Source organism: Oncorhynchus tshawytscha, linkage group LG09 (genome assembly GCF_018296145.1).
Source record: "Oncorhynchus tshawytscha isolate Ot180627B linkage group LG09, Otsh_v2.0, whole genome shotgun sequence".
Classification (NCBI taxonomy): domain Eukaryota; kingdom Metazoa; phylum Chordata; class Actinopteri; order Salmoniformes; family Salmonidae; genus Oncorhynchus; species Oncorhynchus tshawytscha.
The window spans coordinates 16,146,091-16,170,533 of NC_056437.1; the positions used below are offsets into that span (position 1 = coordinate 16,146,091).

Genomic DNA, 24,443 nt, shown 5'->3' on the forward strand with positions numbered 1-24,443 from the left:
GTTTTTGCTTTGTTAATATGGGTTATTGTGTGTAGATTGCTGAGATTTATTTAATCCATTATACAATAAGGCTGTAATGTAACAATGTCAAAAGTCAAGGGGTCGGAATTCTTTTCGAAGCGACTGCACCTTGAAATGCTGTGAAGCTGGCCTTGGAGTACATTCCAGAATGCTAATGTTAATGCAGCACAATACTTTCACTCAAACAAATGAGTGACAAACTGAAAGACAATTCCATTCAACACAAGTGTAATAATGGTCTGTATCATATATTGGCCAGTAATGTAGAGCAGATTTTTCAACTACTCATGGGGAAATCTAGACTTGGTCACTTTGCATGAGAATACAAATATATATTTTTTTAAACCATAGAACAAATTCTATAAAAAGAAAATACTGGCAAATATTTTAATACACTAACAGGAGACAAATTAATATAAAATACTCATGATACTATTTAAGTGTCTCAAATAAATAAGTTACTGAAAAAAGTGTATGCCTTTCAAACATGTTAAACAGAAATATCTTGTGCTCATCAACCAGTAGTTAAGATGTAAGCTCCCTTCGCCTATTCATTCTACACCTTTCTCTTGCTAGGTTGTCTGGAATGCAAAACATTTTAAATATCAGGAGGTCATTTGACTGGAGAAATTAAGAAAAAAAACATACTCCTGTCAACGAACCAAAGTCTGTCTCAAATGACACCCTATTCGCCATATTAGTGCACTACCTTTGGCATATTAGTGCACTATATAGGGTGTAATTTGTGACACAGTAAGATGAGGATACAGGATAGATGAGCAGGAGACATTGTATAATAGATAGGAAAGAGGATTTTTCCAAAAATCTTTTATACATATACTAAAAATGTACAAACAATCCATGCAGATTCAGAAGCAAAACAGACAATGTTTTCTTTATCGAATACATCATTGGAAGAAACACTTCCAATAGAGATACACACAAAACGTGACCTACATTTGCATAAAATAAAAGTTATAGCATCTACAAGTATTTACAAAATACAGGAGGAATGTTTTTTGAAAGACAAGAGTTCCATCATTCTAATAGGAGTGAAACTGATGGATGGATGTGACGTGTTACTTCACAGAAGATGCTTTTGAAGACACGCTTGGGCTGTCAGCACAAATGGCAAGGAGCTTGGTTGACATAGAAACAACATGGCACCCTCAGAGAAATGACATCATACAGGAGTGGCTGGAATAGCGAATATACTATATTAGGGAACGGAGAATTACCTTGCCAGGAAAACTAGACCATAGGTATAGACTAGGCCCCAGAGTTCTCTCTTGGTCATGTCGCATGGTCAGATACAACTCCTGGCCCTAAGTATACTTCATGAAAACAAGTTCACTGTTCATTGCTATCACTGTTCAATTGTCTATCAACAATTTAGAACAGTTTTATTTAAAAAAAAATTGAAGTAAAAAAATACCACAAAAATGAAGGCATGAAAAATGGAGCTCCTTAAAACTCTCGTAGCTATGTAAAAGAGGACTGTTTTTGACAGAAAATGCTAAATTCACATTTCAAGTCAGATAGTACAGTTATGGTACATTCTAATTGTCAAATTATGAGTATTGAGCTTGTAACAGACTAAAATGTAGAAAATAGTCAGCATTCTGGAGGGTCTGAAACATTTAAGAATTATAAGTAAAATTATATTAATTCTAAATAAATGGCCTTACTGCAATATTTCTACATCACAAAGCCCAAACAATTATAGGAAAAGGGTGTCACAAATTGCACTTATCCTTGTATGTTAAACTCAAAGGTTTTCTACATTAAATAGTGGGCATGAAGAGAATACTTTAGGAAATCTTTGGACAGAAATGATTCACAGATCTCAAATCAAACTGTCACATCACAATAAGACTTTAGAGGAAGAAGAAAATTGTTATTGCTGAATGTGGAAAAGTCAAGCTCGGGACAAAAACAGGACACTATACCCTTTGGTATAAACTGTTACGTCCTTGGGTAGGAACTGGTTCTCAATCCCCATCTGTCTCTACGGAGTGCCAGACTCCTTGGCATTTTCAAGTCATATTACTCATCTAACCTTAACAGGACCAAACTCCGGGCCCTAAAAAAAACTAGAAATTGTGACATTTCTCATTATCGTGGCTATGCCCGAGTGATGACCAATAGCAAAACGACAGAAGTCATATGTGCAATGGAGCATGATGAATTGTATCTATTGTACACATGTTTGTGTGGTTATGTCTCAAAACACCTTTAGTTGCAGAGGTTCAGTAAGAGAAAGGAACAGAAATAAAGGAACACCAGGTTTAAAAAATAATAATACTGTCATATTTTGACAATGATCCAAGCTAAGCAGAGATCTCTCTCCTTGATAATGGCTCAAAACAGTTGCCTAGGCAAATAACACAGTGATTTTGTGACAAAGTATACACCGTGAGTACAATCACGACAAGTAGCATCAAGGCTGTAACGTTCTGTGGTGTTTCTCTCAGGTTGTAAGGGGGTCATGACCTGGTCCACCTTCCCCTACCAGGTTGCTATTTCTTCTTGATCGAGGCCAGTTCTTTCTGAAGGTCGGCAAACTTCGGCCGATTTTCAGGTTTGTACTCCCAGCACTTCTGCATGACTTTGTAAATCTCCTCAGGGCACTTTGTTGGACAGGACATTCTGTAATCTAAGATGGGAGAAAGACAGACACAGAGGGAAAATGACATTTAATTTCCTAGGATGGATCGAGGCAGTATAATCAGGGGTATAAGTTTAGAGAAAAAAATGACCATCCAACGCAGTTCTCTTCATGACTTCTTGTAGTTCAAGTAATTGTCTCTATAGGGCCAACTCCAAAGCAAAAGAACAGACAGACATCCCCCTTAAAGTAATCCTTTGAGTTCTCTCATCCAGACGAACAGTTCTTGTACTGACGTTACTTCCACAGGCAGTTTGGAACTCGGTAGTGAGTGTTGCAACCGAGGACAGACGATTTTTACGCGCTAGGTGATCCCGTTCTGTTTCCACTTCACAATAACAGCACTTACAGTTGACCAGGGCAGCTCTAGCAGGGCAGAAATTTGACAAACTGACTTGTTGTAAAGGTGAGCTCCTCAGTAAGGCCATTCTACTGTCAATGTTTGTCTATGGAGATTGCATGGCTGTGTGCTCAATTTGATGCAACGGGTGTGGCTGAAATAGCATAATCCACAAATTTTGGCTGTGTAGCGTTGTGCCGTCTTATATCATTAGCAAGACGCCCCCACAACAGGAAAAATCATAAGGTACAATCTGTTGATGACTGAGGGAGGGTTCACTTATGAATTATCTTGTCAAGAGGTTAAAAAAAATACTGGAGAACAGACACCTCTGTCTACTGGCCTGACAATAAGCAACAGAGGAGTTGCTTATAAAGCACAAACAGATCCGGCTACCAGGCTAATAGAGATATTCTGGCAAATTAGGGAGATCAACACAACACTGAATCCTTGGAGGGATGTCTTCTTACCTTTCTCCACTTGCTCTCTGGCCTGCTGGTTGGTCATCCCTGGGTAAGGACACACTCCTAGACTAAACGTTTCCCATAGGAGGATGCCAAAACTCCACACATCACTCTCCGAGCTGTATCTCCCTGGAACAACGACCAAACACAACCCCACTGTCTCAGCCATCAAGTATTGAAGAAATGCTGTGTTATCAAGAAGAATTGATCAAACTATGCTTATTTCTACAATAGGTACCCTTTGAGGGGTAAGGCTGTTAACCTATAAATCTATTTGAAGAAATTGGTGAAAAAGAAAGGCCCTCCAGTTTACCATAATTCAAAGCCTCTGGAGCCGTCCACTTGATGGGGATCTGTTTGAGGCCAGACGACGAGTAGATCCCATCGTCCTCTTGTCTTGACATCCCAAAGTCACTGATCTTCAGCAGGTTGCTCTCTCCCACCAGACAATTCCTAGCCGCCAGATCCCTAAAAGGAGAGGGATTTATTTATTTAACCTTTATTTAACTGGGCAAGTCAGTTAAAAACTAATTCTTATTTTCAATGACGGCCTAGGAACAGTGGGTTAACTGCCTGTTCAGGGGCAGAACGACAGTTTGTACCTTGTCAGTTCGGGGGTTTGAACTTGTAACCTTCCGGTTACTAGTCCAACACTCTAACCACTAGGCTACCCTACTGCCCCAATAATAATATAATTTCACTTCCACTCTCCCTCCATCCTCCTCCAACAAATGTTTACTTGTGAATGCGCCGAATACAAATGTGTAGACCTCACAGTGAAATTCTTACTTACATGCCTTTAACCAACAATGCAGTTAAGAAAAATAAGTGTTAAGTAAAAAATACACGTTACAAATAATTCAAGAGCAGCAGTAAAATAACAATAGCGAGGCTATATACAGGGGGTACCGGTAGGGAGTCAATGTGTGGGGGAACCGGTTAGTCGAGGTAATTGAGGTAATATGTAGATAGAGTTAAATTTAGTGGTAGAGAGAGAGAGAGAGAGAGAGACTGTTTATGACAGATGCTAGCCATATTGGCAGACAGGAATACTCATCATGGACATTAACATGTTCATATTAACAATATGCCATGAAATAAATGACTGAAATAGTAGGCAATCGGGACACCTAAAACCAACCAGATTTGTAACAGATGGGGAGCTCCACTACACTGTCCATGTTAAGGTCACCATACTGTCTGTAATCTGACCATGTGAACATTTCTACTTTGCAGAGAGAAAAGTCATCCACCAGGTTTGGTTGGCCCTGCTGCAGGTGGCTGGGATGACCCGGTACAATGTGTGTGTGTGTACACTACGGGGTTGTGTGTAAGTATGTGAAAATGTGTATGCCCCGTATATGCATGGGTGCGACGTCCATGTGTACACACTCGCAGGACAGATTGCGCCCTGCATCCCTCCCATTTCAATTTCATAGCCCTCATCTGCAGCCCCTCTGTGAGAAGAGGCCTACAGCTACGCCTGTATTTTTCAAAGCGCTTCTCCTGTCATTTCTGCTGACTGCCGGCACCGAGCCACAGAGTTGGGCTAAATTAGGCTGTCACTCAGGGAGACTGGCCCCGGTGAGATAAGTAAGAGCAATGCACCGGAGATGATTTGATAGCCCCGCTGTGCTGAGATAAATGTAAGACTGATTGCAGCAGCAGCTGCAGCACCTCTCTCTCTCTCTCTCTCTCTTCTTGCAACTGTCTGGATTGCTGGAGAAACTAGTTTTGACCTGAAAACACAATCTCAAATTGGCCAGGATAGAGCGATATGGCTCAGGGCTTGGTGTGTTACCATCAAAGGTGACAGTATTGTAAACTGCATTAAGCAGAGAGAGATACATGTTCTTCTCTCACATATCTTACTTTAGGGGGCCTTCTGGCATTACAGAGGGGAAGACATTTCATGGGGTTTAAATTCAGTTAGATTTGTAAATCAAATCTAATTTTATTTGTCACATGCACCGGATACAACAGATGTAGACCTTACAGGGAAATGCTTACTTACAAGTCCCTAACCAACAATGCACTTAAGAAAAAATAAAAAACTTAATGATTTACTAAAATAAACTGAATAATAAAAAATAAATAAATAAATAAATATATATATATTTATTTATTTTTTATTATTATTATTATTATTATTATTATTTTTTTTTTATTATTATTTTTTATATTAAAGAGCAACAACAAAAAATAACAGTAGCGAGGCTATATACAGGGGGTACCGGTACAGAGTCAATGTGCGGGGGCAGTCAAGGGAATTGAGGTAATATGTACATGTAGGTAGAGGTAAAGTGACAAATTGCATAGATAATAAACAGAGTAGCAGCAGAATAAAATGGGGGTGGGGGGACAATGCAAATTGTCCGGGTAGCCATTTGATTAGATGTTTAAGAGTCTTATGGCTTGGTGGTAGAAGCTGTTAAGAAGCCTTTTGGACCTAGACACTTGGCGCTCCGGTACCGCTTGCCGTGCGGTAGCAGAGAGAACAGTTTGACTAGGGTGGCTGGAGTTTTTGACAATTTTTAGGGCCTTCCTCTGACACCGCCTGGTATAAAGGTCCTGGATGGCAGGATGCTTGGCCCCAGTGATGTACTGGGCCAAAGTCACTACCCTCTGTAGTGCCTTGCGGTCGGAGGCCGAGCAGTTGCCATACCAGGCAGTGATGCAATCATGCTCTCGATGGTGCAGCTGTAGAACCTTTTGTGGATCTGAGGACCCATGCCAAATCTTTTCAGTCTCCTGAGGGGGAATAGGAGTTGTCGTGCCCTCTTCACAACTGTCTTGGTGTGTTTGGACCATTCTAGTTTGTTGGTGATGTGGACACCAAGGAACTTGAAGCTCTCAACCTGCTCTACTACAGCCCTGTTGATGAGAATGGGGGCGTGCTCGGTCCTCCTTTTCCTGTAGTTCACAATCATCTCCTTTGTCTTGATCACGTTGAGGGAGCAGTTGTTATCCTGGCACCAGACTGCCAGGTCTCTGACCTCCTCCCTTCAGGCCGTCTCATCTTTGTCGGTGATCAGGCCTACTGTTGTGTCATCGGTAAACTTAAATGATGGTGTTGGAGTCGTGCTTGGCCATGCAGTCATGGGTAAACAGGAGAGGACTGAGCACGCACCCCTAAGGGGCCCCCGTGTTGAGGATCAGCGTGGCAGATGTGTTGTTACCTATCCTTACCAACTGGGGGCGGCCCGTCAGGAAGTTCAGGATCCAGTTGCAGAGGGAGGTATTAGCTTAGTGATGAGCTTTAAGGGCACTATGGTGTTGAAAGCTGAGCTGTATTTAATGAATAGCATTCTCACGTAGGTGTTCCTTTTGTCCAGGTGGAAAAGGGCAGTGTGTAGTGCAATAGAGATTGCATCATCTGTGGATCTGTTGGGGCAGTATGCAAATTGGAGTGGGTCTAGGGATTCTGGGATAATGGTGTTGACGTGAGCCATGGGGGGACACTCTTGACCCAAACTGCTAGACCTATATCTATCCTACCCTGCCTTTCTAAGGTCTTCGAAAGCCAAGTCAACAAACAGATTACCGACCATTTCAAATATCACCATAACCTCTCTGCTATGCAATCTGGTTTCAGAGCTGGTCATGGGTGCACCTCAGCCACGCTCAAGGTCCTAAACGACATCTTAACCGCCATCGATAAGAAACAATACTGTGCAGCCATATTCATTGATCTGGCCAAGGCTTTCGACTCTGTCAATCACCACATCCTCATCGGCAGACTCGACAGCCTTGGTTTCTTAAATGATTGCCTCTCCTGGTTCACCAACTACTTCTCTGGTAGAGTTCAGTGTGTCAAATCGGAGGGTCTGTTGTCCGGACCTCTGGCAGTCTCTATGGGGGTGCCACAGTGTTCAATTCTTGGACCGACTCTCTTCTCTGTATACATAAATGATGTCGCTCTTGCTGCTGGTGAGTCTCTGATCCACCTCTACGCAGACGACACCATTCTGTATACTTCTGGCCCTTCTTTGGACACTGTGTTAATAACCTTCCAGGCAAGCTTCAATGCCATACAACTCTCCTTCCAGACCCACATCAAACATCTCCAATCCAAAGTTAAATCTAGAATTGGCTTCCTATTTCGCAACAAAGCATCCTTCACTCATGCTGCCAAACATACCCTTGTAAAACTGACCATCCTACCAATCCTCGACTTCGGTGATGTAATTTACAAAATAGCCTCCAATACCCTACTCAACAAATTGGATGCAGTCTATCACAGTGCCATCAGTTTTGTCACCAAAGCCCCATATACTATCCACCATTGCGACCTGTATGCTCTCGTTGGTTGGCCCTCGCTTCATACTCGTCACCAAACCCACTGGCTCCAGGTCATCTACAAGACCCTGCTAGGTAAAGTCCCCCCTTATCTCAGCTCGCTGGTCACCATAGCATCACCCACCTGTAGCACGCGCTCCAGCAGGTATATCTCTAGTCACCCCCAAAACCAATTCTTTCTTTGGCCGCCTCTCCTTCCAGTTCTCTGCTGCCAATGACTGGAACGAACTACAAAAATCTCTGAAACTGGAAACACTTATCTCCCTCACTAGCTTTAAGCACCAGCTGTCAGAGCAGCTCACAGATTACTGCACCTGTACATAGCCCATCTATAATTTAGCCCTAACAACTACCTCTTTCCTTATTTTATTTATTTTGCTCCTTTGCACCCCATTATTTTTATTTCTACTTTGCACATTCTTCCACTGCAAATCTACCATTCCTGTGTTTTACTTGCTACATTGTATTTACTTTGCCACCATGGCCGTTGTTTTGCCTTTACCTCCCTTTTCTCACCTCATTTGCTCACATCGTATATATACTTGTTTCTACTGTATTATTGACTGTATGTTTGTTTACTCCATGTGTAACTCTGTGTCGTTGTATGTGTCGAACTGCTTTGCTTTATCTTGGCCAGGTCGTAATTGTAAATGAGAACTTGTTCTCAACTTGCCTACCTGGTTAAATAAAGGTGAAAAAAAAATGACCAGCCTAGTAGGCTTCATGCTAGGTTAGAACAGTTTCATGTATGAAGTCGTGTATCATATATAGAAGTAAAAATAAGAACTTAACTGAAATTCTATTCAAAGCATGAGCAATCTCTTGAACAATAGACAGATAGGGCTATTTGTTGGAATTAGGGCTGTATATCGTATTTGAATCGTATCTTACTGTCTGCAAACTACCGTCTGCTAGTTTGTCTTTTCTTAGCAAGTTGTGCCTTGTGGATAAAATCAATTGTGTTAGCCACTAATGCTAATTGTTCATTAGCTGGCTTGCTAGCTAGCTTGCTAAATGTACTTCAGCAAACGTAGCTAGCTAATACAGCATGGTAGACAGATATTTCACCGGATGTGTATGTATCCGCTTAGCGTTTCCACGAAGCCAAGTGTCAGGCAGTGGGAGAAGCTGGAACAAGATGGATTTCGATTAAACATTTGATCTCAACACAGTTCTGTTCCCAAAACTAGAATCTGTTACGAACAGAGTGGACTAAGTTGTCAACTTTACTCTTTGCTAAAGTTTAGAAGGAGTGCATGGCTAATTGAGTTGCACACGCGTTCTACAGAGTAGGCGTTCCCTAAAGTAAATATGCAAATGTTTGCTACGCTGAGCCAATCGGATCTTGCAAGTTCGTGCTTGGTCCTGCCCAGCTCCTTGCTTGTTCTGCCCACTATGACTCATGTGTTCCCATTTGAAACAACGGGCTGTGGTCTATCTTGGTTTAGTTATCAAACTTTGGTACCAGTGCTGGTGTAGGTCTAGACAAGCATGTTGTTTGTGCAACGGCATCGTCTAAATCAGAGAGGAATAGAGTTCGCCAGCTTTTAGTCCAAAAACCCAGAAACAAATTTCCTCTGGTTCATTCAGCCATCCCTATGGGCAAAGAATAGGGTTTTTGGATAAACCCCCCAAATAAGGTCTGAGGTTAACATGACATTTATGAATTATGAAGCGTTGGTGTGCTTTTTTGAGAACATAAATGCTTCAAAATTCACATAAATTGACGTTAGCTGATGAAGATGAACTCATAGAACAAAACGTATATCTCATAAGCCTGTGTTTACCACTAGAGGTGTGACAAAGGGACAATTTTGCTTAACGTTTAAATTGCAATTTCTAACATCGGGTTTTCCTTTAACATGATAACAAAAATTCAGCTGACTTTTCGAAAAATTCCACATCAATTTACAATGCTGAATAACGGTCCTATTAAATATGTATGACCGCTAGACTGAACACACACTTTCAGCCTTAGCGAAGAGACAGAGCAGGCAAGCCAGAGTAAAGGAGAGAGGCAGAAGAAGGCAGAAGCATACTCATATGTTTTGGTAATCTGCATCTCGCAATGTCTTGTTTTTACTACATGCCTTGCAAATACACCCAAGAAGTCTCTTCCTCTCTGGTTTAATTTGAATTACACAACTTCCCCAGGCCTTTATAGCCTATTGGCTATAACAAGAAAATAATGTTTTGTGATAACTGAATTGTGATTTTAATTAAGTGAAAAAACAACATTGTTTTCAGTTAGGGATTTTAAGGATCCCAACTTTGTTTAAACGTTTTAGCGTTCACACCCCTATTTATAAAAAAAAACTCCATTAATTTCCCCATAGGCTTTGACCAACGAGCCATGGTTGAGTTAGGGCCTACAAAAAGATGCCATTACTATTTCTCTCTATAAGCGAAGCATGAATATGTTAGCTAGCTACATGAGGACAGAAAACATGTAATGTAACATCTAATTAGAGTCCCCTGGAAACACTTTGGTTCCTTCCCTCTCAATAATTCATCCCTGGTTTATTAATTCGTTCTCATGTCAAACAACAACGTATTCAAGGTGCTGCCCACTATATTCCAACTAGAAAACTAACTAGGCCTAGATTTTTGCCCATTTCATGCAGACCTGCGTGGCAATGTGTGAAAATTATAACAAAAGTGCAGGAAATGCAGAAATTGATGAAAACACTGAAAATGCATTTTGTTTAAAGTTTGATTGAACTGTATATGGAGAATGAAGAAAGCCCCATTGAAATCACTTACAATTGCTGTGTTGCCACCCTAGGGTTATAAACTACTCCAAGTATATTTAGAACTTTTAATATTCAAAAATATAAAATACCATCACAGATTTGAACAAATGTTGTGATATGATATTTTGGCTATGTCGCCTATCCCTAGTTGGAATACTCTATGGAGAATAATAAACATACAATATTCCAGATTGATGTTGACAACGCTAAAACAGGCGAAGATCTCCATACCTGTGGATACAGTTTTTGAGCTCGAGGTAAGCCATTCCTGCAGCAGCATCTAAAGAAAACTTCACCAGCTGTTTGGTCTTCAGGTCTTCCTTCTTCTTCCGTAGAAACGACAAGAAGTCCCCTCCTTCAAATAGGATATAAAATGTATATTCACATTTGTAACAGTGTTGTAAACACAATTTACTTTGGAAATTGCACACTAATATCGAGTCCTAAAAAGTTATGCTACAGGACTTACCTGACACTAGCTCCATCACAATGTAAATAGGCTGTCGTTGTGTGCAAACGCCTATCAGCTTCACAATGTTTGCATGGTCATATTGCTTGAGGATCCTGAAGAAACAAGAAAGTACCAGTATGAGATAATTACATAACTGTCAAATCTCTAAACACCAGATTAAAAGCGTGTGAAGTAAAATAATGTTTGATTTTATTTTTATTTATTTGTTATTTTACCAGGTAAATTGACTGAGAACATGTTCTCATGTACAGCAACAACCTGGGGAATAGTTTCAGGGGAGAGGAGGGGGGGTGAATGAGCCAATTGTAAACTGGGGATTATTAGGTGACCGTGATGGTTTGAGGGCCAGATTGGGAATTTAGCCAGGACACCGGGGTGAACACCCCTACTCTTACAATAAGTGCCATGGAATCTTTAATGACCTCAGAGAGTCAGGACACCTGTTTAACGTCCCATCTGAAAGACAGCCCCCTTCACTGCCCTGGGGCATTGGGATATTTTTTTTTAGACCAGAGGACACCACTTCCAGCAGCATCTGGTCTCCCATCCAGGGACTGACCAGGACCAACCCTGCTTAGCTTCAGAAGCAAGCCAGCAGTGGTATGCAGGCTGGTGTGCTGTTGAGATGAGTGAACAGACGTTTCAAGGTACTCGATGGGACCTGCAATTAATTGACAGCAGACATTTTCATCTTCTGATCGGAACTGGGACATGTGATCCTCTCACCTGGCTTGATATGAACTAGGACATTCGGCGCATGTGACAAATAAAAATGAGATTTTGTCGTCTAACCTGGCTTCTGATAGGAACTTAATCTTCAGCTCCTGTGGAAGATCCTCTTTACATGTCTTGACTGCCACAGGAGTCTTGTCCCGCAATGTTCCTTTGAATACCTCACCAAAGTTGCCCTAAGAACAAAGAAAAGAGATACAGTAACAGAAGTTGGTTTAATCAAACATATATTGACATCAATGATGATGAATGTCAAAACTAATCCAAGATAATATCTGTCCTACAGATGTGGTGAAAATGAAAAGGATATCTAAAATCACTCACTTTGCCAAGAAGCTCTCCAAGAGTAACATCCTCATGGTTGAGTATCCATTTTTTATCCTACAAAAGATAGAACAAAACATAGGCAATTGTAAACACAAGACACAGAACATCCACAAACAGTACAATGAAAACCATACAAAAGCTACTGTGTAACATTGGAGCACCGACCGACTACTTTATATTCAGAATTACTATAATCCGAGGCACAATTACAAAAAAAAAAATCAACCACAAAAAACCTGGATGCCTCAAAAACATCAGAGAAGTCTTTCCATCTTTGGCTCAGCTCAACATAACATTCCAATGTCTCATCCAATAACACAATGATCAAATCCAAATCGCATTCTTCCAAGAGTGAGGTGGTGCCTAATGGTCAAATTTCACCGCTTTGCCATGAAGTGCTTGAAGAAAGACCATTTAAAAACACTTATTATTCCCAGGCTTCAGCAGATCCATTACAGTAGTAATGACAACAACCATTAGCCCTGTGTTGGTGATGGCGGAGGCAATTAAAACACCATTATGTTCATCACCAGCGGGCTAGCTGAGGAGGACTCGAGGTCTTCTCTATGATTAAACCTGGCTATTGACAGTGTTGGCCTATTTTTGCAACACAGAGCGGATATTAAAAAGACATTTGCACTATTATACATGAGAAATGTGTCCTGAAAAACCCCATACAGGTCTGGAAACCAAGAGTTAATACTGTCAAATAGGCCAGGGACCTCACGATACGATATTATCAAGATACTTAGGTGCCGATACGATATGTATTGCGATTCTCACGATTCTATATGTATTGCGATACAATACTGTGATTTCATTGCGATTCGACGTACCAATCACATCACTCACCATATGTCTGCTGCTGAGGGATGAGAGCCATGAGAAAACAAGTTTTGATCAGTAATGGGAAAAAAAGTGTTGAAAGCAAATTGGATCCTTATTTAAAAAGAATATGGAGAACATACTGGAGTTCTGGTGCACGTACAGCCAACTAGCGCAAAAATTATATTGCGATATTGTCAAAACGATACAGGTTGTCAAAAATAATAACCTGATATTTTACTGTACATATTTTTCCCCCATCACTACCATCGTCAATGGGTAAAATAGCAAGGTGTCTTCTGGAGCACAGTATGATCGCTGTCATTCCAAAGAGAACAACCTGGTATTGTAACTGTCTGAGAAGCTCTATTCTAATACTTTTGAGATTTTTTTAAATGTTTGATTTTAAAAAAGAAAAAAAAGAAGAGTGTAGTTAGAACTTCCAACAAAAAGTTGTTCAACTGTGATCACAGCACTTTACTGATTCAAACTAAAATATTTAGTTGATGTCAAAAGGGCTTATTCATGGCCATCTATTAGCCTCCTGCCACAAACACCACAAGATAATGTACAACCTAAGCATATTGATGAGTTTCACAGTGTGATTAAAGGCCTCCATGACAGCTTGACGGCTTTAGCAGTAATTACATTCCCACCCCTGTTGTGAGACCACTCATTGACTTTAGATCTGAATCACAGGGTGTATGAACAAAGATAGGAGAGGAAATATGTTTTACCTTGATGACTGGGTTTAAAAGCACCACCCCAGACTTCTTGGTAATAACTTGCTTTGAAGTGTAATGGTGTTCAATTAACTGAGGAATGGTCGGGAAGCCAGTGCCTTCAAAACGATACTGGTTCTGTGGACAAAGAGGAGGCAGAGAGCATGGGATTGATTCATTACAAAGTTGAGTTGGAAGCTTTTCGAATCATCATCTTTTGTGTTACGGAAAAAACTTTACAAGCAATTACGATTAGCCGTCATCTGAACAAATTAAATTAAAAACGCATCAACCATAGAATTTATTAATTTTGTCTTGCTGCTTTTTGTTCTATGTTGCTCTGTCTGTATGTTACGACTTGCTTGTCCTATGTTGCTCTGTCTGTATGCTACGTCTTGCTTGTCCTATGTTGCTATTATCTATATTGTAATTGTTTTTAATAACCTGCCCAGGGACTGCGGTTGAAAATTAGCCGGCTGGCTAAAACCGGCACTTTTACTGAAACATTGATTAATGTGCACTGTCCCTGTAAAAAATAAAATAAACTCAACTCAAACTCAATTCCTTGCCAATTAATTTCCGTTTCCACCAAGGTGCCTGTGATCTCTCGTCTCTGTGTCTTAGTAACAGACACAAAGCAACCATTGGCTGACGCACATCACATCAAATATACCTGATACACCTTTATATTTTGTCTCGTTTACTGCTGAAACCTAGTGGCTCTACAGTGAGACAAAAACCTAGCCTGGTCTCAGATCAGTTTGTGCCATCATGTCAATTCCTTGGCATGCCAAACATGACTCAAAAAGATATTGGACCAGGCTAAGAAACGCCTTTAGTTTATTCAGAACTGAACAAGTAGAACTCACGTCTGCAAACTGGATGATGAAGTGTCTCCGCTGTCCCTCTGAGAAAACAGACAGGACGTACTCGCCAGGCTTGCCGTGGCTCTCCCGGACCAGGAAGTCTCCCTGCTCTTTGAGCAGCTCCTGGGCCTCGGTCCTGGGGATGGCCCCGTGGTACCACTCCTGGTCCCCCAGGGGCTTCTCACTAGTTGGGATCACGTCGAAAAACTGCTGGATACGCACAATGGAATGATATGACATGATGATATATAATGATATGATGATGATTTGAAAATGAAAGTTAGGGATCAATCATCAATTCCTGTTCAATTGCTAGTCAAGAGAGCTATAAGATCTGTCACTCCACTCAGATCAAAGGCATACTTTGGATGCAATATGTATGATACACATATAAGAATATTTTGAAGATAAATACACAACGCAGAGGATGAGAGTACTAGAATTAATGGTCAATAGGTAATTGTCAATGTAAATAGGAGTTGGGTTTCAGTTCAACAGCCGTTTAGAATCTGTGGAATGTCACTCCTGAACTCAGAGCTACGTGTACCACGTTGTCATTGGTCTGTACATTGAGTTGGGAGCAGGATACTGGTTATTTGGCCATTGGCCCAGTGGTACTGCAAGGACTTCTGATTAGTAAACCCCAGGCTAGGGTGGGGGGTTATAAATGGCATCCTGTTCCTTTGTTCTGTGGAGAAATGCTGAGGACAGAGGAGACTGAACATCTACCTACCAGCATAACATCTTGATTTGTCCTTCTCAAATAAACCCATTTTCTCCCCTGATTTGTTTTGGGGTCTGTGTTAATGAAGAACATCAATTGCTAACACACAGGATAGTTTCCACACTCACTACACAAGAACACAAAACTTTTAAAATCTGTTTTTTTTAACAGACTTCAGAACTTACCGATGATGAGCCAAGGACTGATTTGGGAGAGCGGAGGATGCCGGCTAAGGAATGACGTAAGGTGTCAAACTTTGATGTCCTGTCTTTGCCTTTGTCCTGAAAATACAGACATATGGTTGAAAATCTGTTGAGAATAAACAGTTGAGCAAGGCGAATACAGTATACTATAGTGTATAGAGGTTTATAGCTATGACAATGTGCTTACACTGCCCTCCTCTGCTCATCCAACTCTCTGCAGAGAGAGCTAGAGTTGAAAGGAGGCTCAACAGCACCACCATATCATCTACCACATACTGCAGTCAACAAAATGCTTTTAGATTGACATTTCAGTGACATTTGATGAGAAAAGTTTTATTTTTAAGTTTTAATGAAAGTTCAAAGATTCAGCACAACAGCATCCTTTAGATTAAAAAAAAACAACTGATTTGCCTGAATGAGTATGTTCATGGAGACAGCAGAAGACAAAAACATTCTGGCCTATAACTATACAATGAATAGTAAGCAGTAAACTGACCAGTATGTGTAAGTGTACAGAAGTACATATCAGCCGCAAAAGTATCTAGGGCTAACAAAATCACCAAGCAACATTTTTTATCAACAAACCCTATACAGTATCTCTGAAAAGGTCAGAGACAAAGAAAGAGGAGTTCATAGTAGGATAGGCTGAGTAGAAAGTGCTGCATTCCTTCTGATTACAAAGGAAGTAATATCCCTGAATCCACACTGATGTCCTCCGTTCCCCCATGGTTCACAATCACATATCAGATTGGATTCCGACTTGACAAGTAAGTCCTTCCTATTCAAAAACCAACAACGGTCAACTCCACAACAATAACCACTCACTCACCATGGAGTTGACGGAGCGCGCGTCATCCTCGTAGTTAACCATGGGGGGAGGCTCTTTGCCCTCGTTCTCCTGCATCTTGTGGTCGAGTAGGTCCTTCTGGGCGCCCAGCTTGGCTTCTGTGCAGCGTAACAACTGGACCGTTTGCTTCAGCTCCTCCAGAGATTGCTTCTGACTGAGCAGCAGCACCGCACTGATGGAGGGAGAGATGGAAATAGAGAATGAGTGTGGTGTGAGAGACAGGGAGAGAGAAGCGGAGAGATGGAGAGAGACAATGTGAGATTGAAAAGATAGAGAGATTGTGAGAGAGGGAAAGAGAGAGAGAGAGAAAGAGGTCAGGCTCTGGTGTTAGTCTGAAATCAAACAGTATTACAACTACTTAATCCACCTCTCGGAACAAGGATGTGGAAAATGATTTTCTAGTTTGAGTTCCACCAGGGGGATATATATATATAGCCTACAGTGAACCGCTGAGCTGTTTCTCAAAACAGTTTAGTCAAACACACAACAAACATTGCTGTGGAAGCAGAGGTCCGTTTTTAAAAGTGACACTTGCCACAGAAGGGATAAAACCTAAAGGCACAAAAAACAACTTCTCACCTGTCCTAATCAAATGACCATCACTTTATTAATGTTTTGAAAAAGAGAACTTCAGACAGGATAAAAACTAGCCTAGGCCATACAACCAGTCCTCATCCTTAATCACACCTGTAGCTGAGACTTCACATGGGGATGACTGGACAGGCCTGATAATATCATTGTTTCTTACAGGGGATAATCCAGCAGACCCTGAAATTTGTGCTGAGCCCTGTGCTACAGACATAGCTCTGTCTATTGTACCCTGTCCGCCTCAATGAACCTTCACATCATTCATGCTCCTAGAGTTAGATCATGGCCAATCGGGCTTCTTAGAAACAACGACAAACTTGGAATCTATTAAGCTAGTCACTAATGGTCTCTGTTGTTATTGTTTAATGGCACGTGTACAACTGAAAGCCATGAGATTGAGGAAAACATCTAACACATGCTATGGGAGATGCTTATCGAGAATGAAAGAATCATTAGAGCTGTATTGTTATGGTAGCAACGTACTCTGACTTCTTTTCACATGTTTTGGTGGACTCATCCAGCTTGTTTTCCAAGTCTTGCATGAGATCCTCCTTGGTGCGTAGGCTCTGCTGAGTGAGGCCCAGCTCATCTGATGTGGATTTCAGCCTGGGGAAGGAGATACAGTGGATTAAAGTGTATCTGACCTTTGACACAATCAGTCAGCCAACAGAGGCACAAACTCTATCCTTAGTCAATAGGAGATGCTGTACGGCTAGATTCCTCGCACCCTCCTCTCACCTTTTCAAAGCGTCAGAGAACGAGACAAGGTTAATGAGGGCAATACTCTCCTCCCATCATACATTTTCTACTCACATCGCTTGTAAACTGTCTGCAGTCAAATTGTTCCATAGGATCTCGTTTGCTTGAAGATTCTCGGTTTCCTCCAACAGTGAAAGGTCAAATTCTACATTTGGTTCTTTGGTTTCTGGAGACCTGGAAGATGATGATACTTCATGTTAACCAAAGTTAGAAATTGAAATAAAGTAGTTATTGACGCATAAAAAGGTAACATTTCAAAGGCCTTAAACTAAAAGCCTACCTGTGAACCTCAATGAAGTGTTCATACTCTGACACAGGATCAATTTGGTCGATGGAGGTGTGGATTTCTTTGTGGACTTTCACTATTTCATCAGTTAAGAGACTGGTGATTTCACTGTATTCCTCCAAAATCCCCTTCCTGAAAATGACAGAAGTCAGAATTATTATATATATTTTTAAATACATAGAGGTTAAAATTGAGGTAAGCGTATGCTCTGTATATGAAAAGTTTAAAAACACACATTTGCGTGACTCGAGGATCACACAGATGGACAGCTCTGAGGGTTTATGAACAGGGATAGACACGATGTCATTCTAAAACTCATTGTATTTCTCACTCAACAGAAATATAATTTCAGTGGACAAACTCTGAATTGTTCTCCTGTTAACATCTGTCTAAGACTTTAAAAAGTTGATTAAAAACACAGCTTAAGCAGGACATTCTGAACAAGAGGGTGCCTCCGCCTACTAGTAATCCTACGATCGCTATGAAATTATGGGATTAAGCCTCAGCTGGGATCTAATCCCATGCGACAACAAGAAGAACCCTTGCAAATAGTTATTCATTTACGTATTACAATTTCCAAAGAATGTTTACGTCGCCTGACTTGTTAGGGCGTCACAGATCTGATGACTCATAACCTGCAGTGTGCTGCTGGATGTCTGGGATGGACACTGCAGAAAAGGAACACTGCACACAGTGGCATACGCACCCAAGTGTGTTCAACATTTCAACCCTTAGACCATCATCAGGGTTCAACCTAAGGGTCGAGACATAACGAAGCAAAGCACAATCTACTCGTTCATCTACTTTAACCTTCAAGATATTCTCAAGCTCATTGAATGAATCTTTACGTAGTGTATCCCTTGTTACTCTCTGCCGGATCCACACACACACTCACAGTGCACTGATCATCTCCTCCTGCATCTTCTGCAGGGAGTCGAGCAGGAGGGGCAGCGTGGTGTCGTGGTATTGCTCCTGGTGGAGCTGGGCACTCCGCACCGCCAGCACGTACTGGTTGTGGAGGTTGTGAAGCTTCATGGTGGCCTTGTCGTAACGCTCCCTCGCCTTCTCTGGCTCCTTGCCTGAAAACAAACCCAACAAGTGCTGTACTGCTGGTTTGTCTGGAGGAGGTTTAATATGGGTGTGCCTCATCATCTGCCTCCAAAGATATGTCGGTCATATGAACTCCCTCTGCAGGGTTTGGTGATTAATGTATTGATGCACTTCAGCTGGTCTCAAATAAGACTTCATACATTTCCTCCAAGATAAACTGCACTACTATGAATCATTACATTAAACGTATATTTTTCTGTAAATAATTAGGAGAAATTCTTACCTTTCACCATTGCGTCTCTGTATTTTTCTTTGGCACTGTGGGCATCCTTTGTTAATTGTCTGTAGGTGCCTTTTAACTTTTCTAGGTCGCTTTTTGTCACCTAGGAGAGATCATATCGGAAGCATCATCACATCCTCTAGTACAGTGGTCTCATACCCCTTCAAAACAATCAACCTCTAGCTGTACCCCCTCTAGCACCAGGGTCAGCGCACTCTCAAATGTTGTTTTTTGCCATCAATGTAAGCTTGCCACACACACACACTATACAATACATTTATTAAACATAGAATGAGTGAGTTTTTGTCACAACCTGGCTCGTGGGAAATGACACAGAGCTCTCATAGGACATGCCCCAAATAATAATAATAATCAATAAGTCTGCCCTTTATTTAACCATACATATATACACACACACACACACACACATATGTATACACACAAACACATATGTATATATACACACACACACACACACACACACACACACACACACACACACATACATATATATATATACATACACACATTTATATACACATTTATATGTGGGTACTTATACTTATTTTCCACCATAATTTGCAAATAAATTCATTAAAAATCCTACAATGTGATTTTCAGGATTTTTTTTCTCATTTTGTCTGTCATAGTTGATGAATGATGAAAATTACAGGCCTCTCATCTTTTTAAGTGGGAGAACTTGCACAATTGGTGGCTGACTAAATACTTTTTTGCCCCACTGTATGTATGTATGTATGTATGTATGTATGTATGTATGTATGTATGTATGTATGTATGTATGTATGTATGTATGTATGTGTACACACACACACAAATATTTTGTGTGTATATATGTGAATCACATTTTTATTTGGCAAACCCCAGTTTGGGAATATCTGGTCTAGTCAAGGAAAACAAACCTGTCCTGATCTAACTGCAGGATTAGCATTTTAGCACCACACGTGTGAAACACCCTGTCAACAATGCCCCATATCACCACAAATAAAGTCAATACACAGGAAAGACAATGTTTAAAGCAGGAGTAGGCTTAATGTGTGTGTGAGTGTGTTTGTGTATATACAGTACCTTGTTCATCTCGGACTCGATCTGTGTGTGGATGCTCTGGTAGCTCTTCTTAACCTGCTGCTTGTCTTTGATCATCATAGTGAGTCTGTGCAGAGGGCCAGAGTTCAGCTCCTCCGCGTGACACTTCATGATCTGACTCAGCTGTTCTGTCTGCTGGACCATGTGGGCCCAAGACTGGAGAGATGGGAGAGGAAGAAAAGAGAAAGATAGAAGAGAGGGAGGGGGAGCGGATTGAGAGAGGTAGCGAGAGAGAGGTAGCGAGAGAGAGGTAGCGAGAGAGAGAGAGAGAGGTAGCGAGAGAGAGAGAGGTAGCGAGAGAGAGGTAGCGAGAGAGAGGTAGCGAGAGAGAGGTAGCGAGAGAGAGAGAGAGAGGTAGAGAGAGAGAGAGAGAGGTAGCGAGAGAGAGAGAGGTAGCGAGAGAGGTAGCGAGAGAGAGAGAGAGGTAGCGAGGGAGAGAGAGAGAGGTAGCGAGGGAGAGAGAGAGAGGGTAGCGAGGGAGAGAGAGAGAGGTAGCGAGGAGAGAGAGAGAGGTAGCGAGAGAGAGAGAGAGGTAGCGAGAGAGAGAGAGAGAGAGAGAGAGCGAGGTAGAGAGAGAGAGAGAGGTAGCGAGAGAGGTAGCGAGAGAGGTAGCGAGAGAGGTAGCGAGAGAGAGAGAGAGGTAGCGAGAGAGAGAGAGGTAGCGAGGGAGAGAGAGAGAGAGGTAGCGAGGGAGAGAGAGAGAGGTAGCGAGAGAGAGAGAGAGGTAGCGAGAGAGAGAGAGAGGTAGCGAGAGAGAGAGAGAGAGGTAGCGAGAGAGAGAGAGAGAGGTAGCGAGAGAGAGAGGTAGCGAGAGAGAGAGAGAGAGGTAGCGAGAGAGAGAGAGAGAGGTAGCGAGAGAGAGAGAGAGAGGTAGCGAGAGAGAGAGAGAGGTAGCGAGAGAGAGAGAGAGAGGTAGCGAGAGAGAGAGAGAGAGGTAGCGAGAGAGAGAGAGAGAGAGGTAGCGAGAGAGAGAGAGAGAGGTAGCGAGAGAGAGAGAGAGAGGTAGCGAGAGAGAGAGAGAGAGAGGTAGCAGAGAGAGAGAGAGAGAGGTAGCGAGAGAGAGGTAGCGAGAGAGAGAGAGAGAGGTAGCGAGAGAGAGAGAGAGAGGTAGCGAGAGAGAGAGAGAGAGAGGTAGCGAGAGAGGTAGAGAGAGAGAGATAGCGAGGAGAGAGAGAGAGGTAGCGAGGAGAGAGAGAGAGGTAGCGAGGAGAGAGAGAGAGAGAGGTAGCGAGAGAGAGAGAGAGGTAGCGAGAGAGAGAGAGAGAGGTAGCGAGGAGAGAGAGAGGTAGCGAGAGAGAGAGAGAGAGGTAGCGAGAGAGAGAGAGAGAGGTAGCGAGAGAGAGAGAGAGAGGTAGCGAGAGAGAGAGAGGTAGCGAGAGAGAGAGAGAGAGGTAGCGAGAGAGAGAGAGAGGAGCGAGAGAGAGAGAGAGAGAGGTAGCGAGAGAGAGAGAGAGAGGTAGCGAGAGAGAGAGAGAGAGGTAGCGAGAGAGAGAGAGAGAGGTAGCGAGAGAGAGAGAGAGAGGTAGCGAGAGAGAGAGAGAGAGGTAGCGAGAGAGAGAGAGAGAGAGAGAGAGAGGTAGCGAGAGAGAGAGAGTAGCGAGAGAGAGAGAGAGGTAGCGAGAGAGAGAGAGAGGTAGCGAGAGAGAGAGAGGGTAGAGAGAGAGAGAGAGAGGTAGCGAGAGAGAGAGAGAGAGGGAGAGAGGTAGCGAGAGAGAGAGAGAGGTAGCGAGAGAGAGGTAGCGAGAGAGAGAGAGAGGTAGCGAGAGAGAGAGAGAGAGAGAGAGGTAGCGAGAGAGAGAGAGAGAGAGAGAGAGGTAGCGAGAGAGAGAGAGAGAGTAGCGAGAGAGAGAGAGAGAGAGAGAGGTAGGGAGAGAGAGAGAGAGAGGTAGCGAGAGAGAGAGAGAGAGAGAGGTAGCGAGAGAGAGAGAGAGAGAGAGAGTAGCGAGAGAGAGAGAGAGAGAGAGAGAGAGAGAGAGAGAGGTAGCGAGAGAGAGAGGTAGAGAGAGGTAGCGAGGGAGAGAGAGAGAGGTAGAGAGAGGTAGCGAGGAGAGAGAGAGAGGTAGCGAGGAGAGAGAGAGGGTAGCGAGGAGAGAGAGAGAGGTAGCGAGAGAGAGAGAGAGGTAGCGAGAGAGAGAGAGAGGTAGCGAGAGAGAGAGAGAGCGAGAGAGAGAGAGAGGTAGCGAGAGAGAGAGAGAGAGGTAGCGAGAGAGAGAGAGAGGTAGCGAGAGAGAGAGAGAGAGGTAGCGAGAGAGAGAGAGAGAGGTAGCGAGAGAGAGAGAGAGAGGTAGCGAGAGAGAGAGAGAGAGGTAGCGAGAGAGAGAGAGAGAGGTAGCGAGAGAGAGAGAGAGAGGTAGCGAGAGAGAGAGAGAGGTAGGAGAGAGAGAGAGAGAGGTAGAGAGAGAGAGAGAGGTAGCGAGAGAGAGAGAGAGAGGTAGCGAGAGAGAGAGAGAGGTAGCGAGAGAGAGAGAGAGAGGTAGCGAGAGAGAGAGAGAGAGGGTAGCGAGAGAGAGAGAGAGAGGTAGCGAGAGAGAGAGAGAGAGGTAGCGAGAGAGAGAGAGAGGTAGCGAGAGAGAGAGAGAGGTAGCGAGAGAGAGAGAGGTAGAGAGAGAGAGAGAGAGAGAGGTAGCGAGAGAGAGAGAGAGTAGCGAGAGAGAGAGAGGTAGCGAGAGAGAGAGAGGTAGCGAGAGAGAGAGAGAGAGAGAGAGAGGTAGAGAGAGAGAGAGAGGTAGCGAGAGAGAGAGAGAGAGAGAGAGGTAGAGAGAGAGAGAGAGAGAGAGGTAGCGAGAGAGAGAGAGAGGAGGTAGAGAGAGAGAGAGAGAGAGAGGTAGCGAGAGAGAGAGAGAGAGAGAGGTAGCGAGAGAGAGAGAGAGAGAGAGGTAGCGAGAGAGAGAGAGAGAGAGAGGTAGCGAGAGAGAGAGAGAGAGAGAGAGAGGAGAGAGAGAGGTAGCGAGAGAGAGAGAGAGAGAGAGAGGTAGCGAGAGAGAGAGAGAGAGAGAGAGGTAGCAGAGAGAGAGAGAGAGAGAGAGGTAGCGAGAGAGAGAGAGAGAGAGAGAGGTAGCGAGAGAGAGAGAGAGAGAGAGAGGTAGCGAGAGAGAGAGAGAGAGAGAGAGGTAGCGAGAGAGAGAGAGAGAGAGAGAGAGAGAGGTAGCGAGAGAGAGAGAGAGAGAGAGAGAGGTAGCGAGAGAGAGAGAGAGAGAGAGAGGTAGCGAGAGAGAGAGAGAGAGAGAGAGAGTAGCAGAGAGAGAGAGAGAGAGAGAGAGGTAGCGAGAGAGAGAGAGAGAGAGAGAGGTAGCGAGAGAGAGAGAGAGAGAGAGACATTTCCATTTCCTCAATGAAAACAATGTACTGAGCAAATGTCAAATTGGCTTTTTACCAAATTACCGTACAACAGACCATGTATTCACCCTGCACACCCTAATTGACAATCAAACAAACCAAAACAAAGGCAAAGTCTTCTCATGCTTTGTTGATTTCAAAAAGCCTTCGACTCAATCTGGCATGAGGGTCTGCTATACAAACTGATGGAAAGTGGTGTTGGGGGTAAAACATACGACATTATAAAATCCATGTACACAAACAACAAGTGTGCGGTTAAAATTGGCAAAAACACACACATTTCTTCACACAGGGTCGTGGGGTTAGACAGGGATGCAGCTTAAGCCCCACCCTCTTCAACATATATATCAACGAATTGGCGAGGGCACTAGAAAAGTCTGCAGCACCCGGCCTCCCCTGCTAGAATCCGAAGTCAAATGTCTGCTGTTTGCTGATGATCTGGTGCTTCTGTCACCAACCAAGGAGGGCCTACAGCAGCACCTAGATCTTATGCACAGATTCTGTCAGACCTGGGCCCTGACAGTAAATCTCAGTAAGACCAAAATAATGGTGTTCCAAAAAGGTCCAGTCACCAGGACCACAAATACAAATTCCATCTAGACACTGTTGCCCTAGAGCACACAAAAACTATACATACCTTGGCCTAAACATCAGCACCACAGGTAACTTCCACAAAGCTGTGAACGATCTGAGAGACAAGGCAAGAAGGGCATTCTATGCCATCAAAAGAAACATAAATTTCAACATACCAATTAGGATCTGGCTAAAAATACTTGA

General features: G+C 42.8%; 1 protein-coding gene across 3 annotated transcripts in view; it reads right to left on the minus strand.

Moving 5' to 3' along the window:
• Nucleotides 1–526: 526 nt before the first annotated feature.
• LOC112257444 (tyrosine-protein kinase Fer) overlaps nucleotides 527–24,443 on the minus strand; it is a 64,358-nt gene continuing 40,441 nt past the window's right edge. For 2 of the 3 annotated variants that reach the window (XM_042326600.1, XM_042326601.1), the window contains exons 3-19: nucleotides 20,313–20,486; nucleotides 19,230–19,329; nucleotides 18,792–18,975; nucleotides 17,891–18,028; nucleotides 17,665–17,784; nucleotides 17,335–17,457; nucleotides 16,246–16,435; nucleotides 15,399–15,494; nucleotides 14,493–14,699; nucleotides 13,639–13,761; nucleotides 12,074–12,130; nucleotides 11,810–11,925; nucleotides 11,015–11,109; nucleotides 10,777–10,900; nucleotides 3,807–3,961; nucleotides 3,500–3,622; nucleotides 527–2,677 (exon numbers count right to left, since the gene is read on the minus strand). In XM_042326600.1, coding sequence (XP_042182534.1) covers nucleotides 2,541–2,677; nucleotides 3,500–3,622; nucleotides 3,807–3,961; nucleotides 10,777–10,900; nucleotides 11,015–11,109; nucleotides 11,810–11,925; nucleotides 12,074–12,130; nucleotides 13,639–13,761; nucleotides 14,493–14,699; nucleotides 15,399–15,494; nucleotides 16,246–16,435; nucleotides 17,335–17,457; nucleotides 17,665–17,784; nucleotides 17,891–18,028; nucleotides 18,792–18,975; nucleotides 19,230–19,329; nucleotides 20,313–20,486 — 2,262 coding nt within the window. In that variant the 3' untranslated portion in view covers nucleotides 527–2,540. The remainder of the gene's footprint in view (nucleotides 2,678–3,499; nucleotides 3,623–3,806; nucleotides 3,962–10,776; nucleotides 10,901–11,014; nucleotides 11,110–11,809; nucleotides 11,926–12,073; nucleotides 12,131–13,638; nucleotides 13,762–14,492; nucleotides 14,700–15,398; nucleotides 15,495–16,245; nucleotides 16,436–17,334; nucleotides 17,458–17,664; nucleotides 17,785–17,890; nucleotides 18,029–18,791; nucleotides 18,976–19,229; nucleotides 19,330–20,312; nucleotides 20,487–24,443) is intronic. The other variant, XM_042326602.1, reaches the window with a different exon arrangement.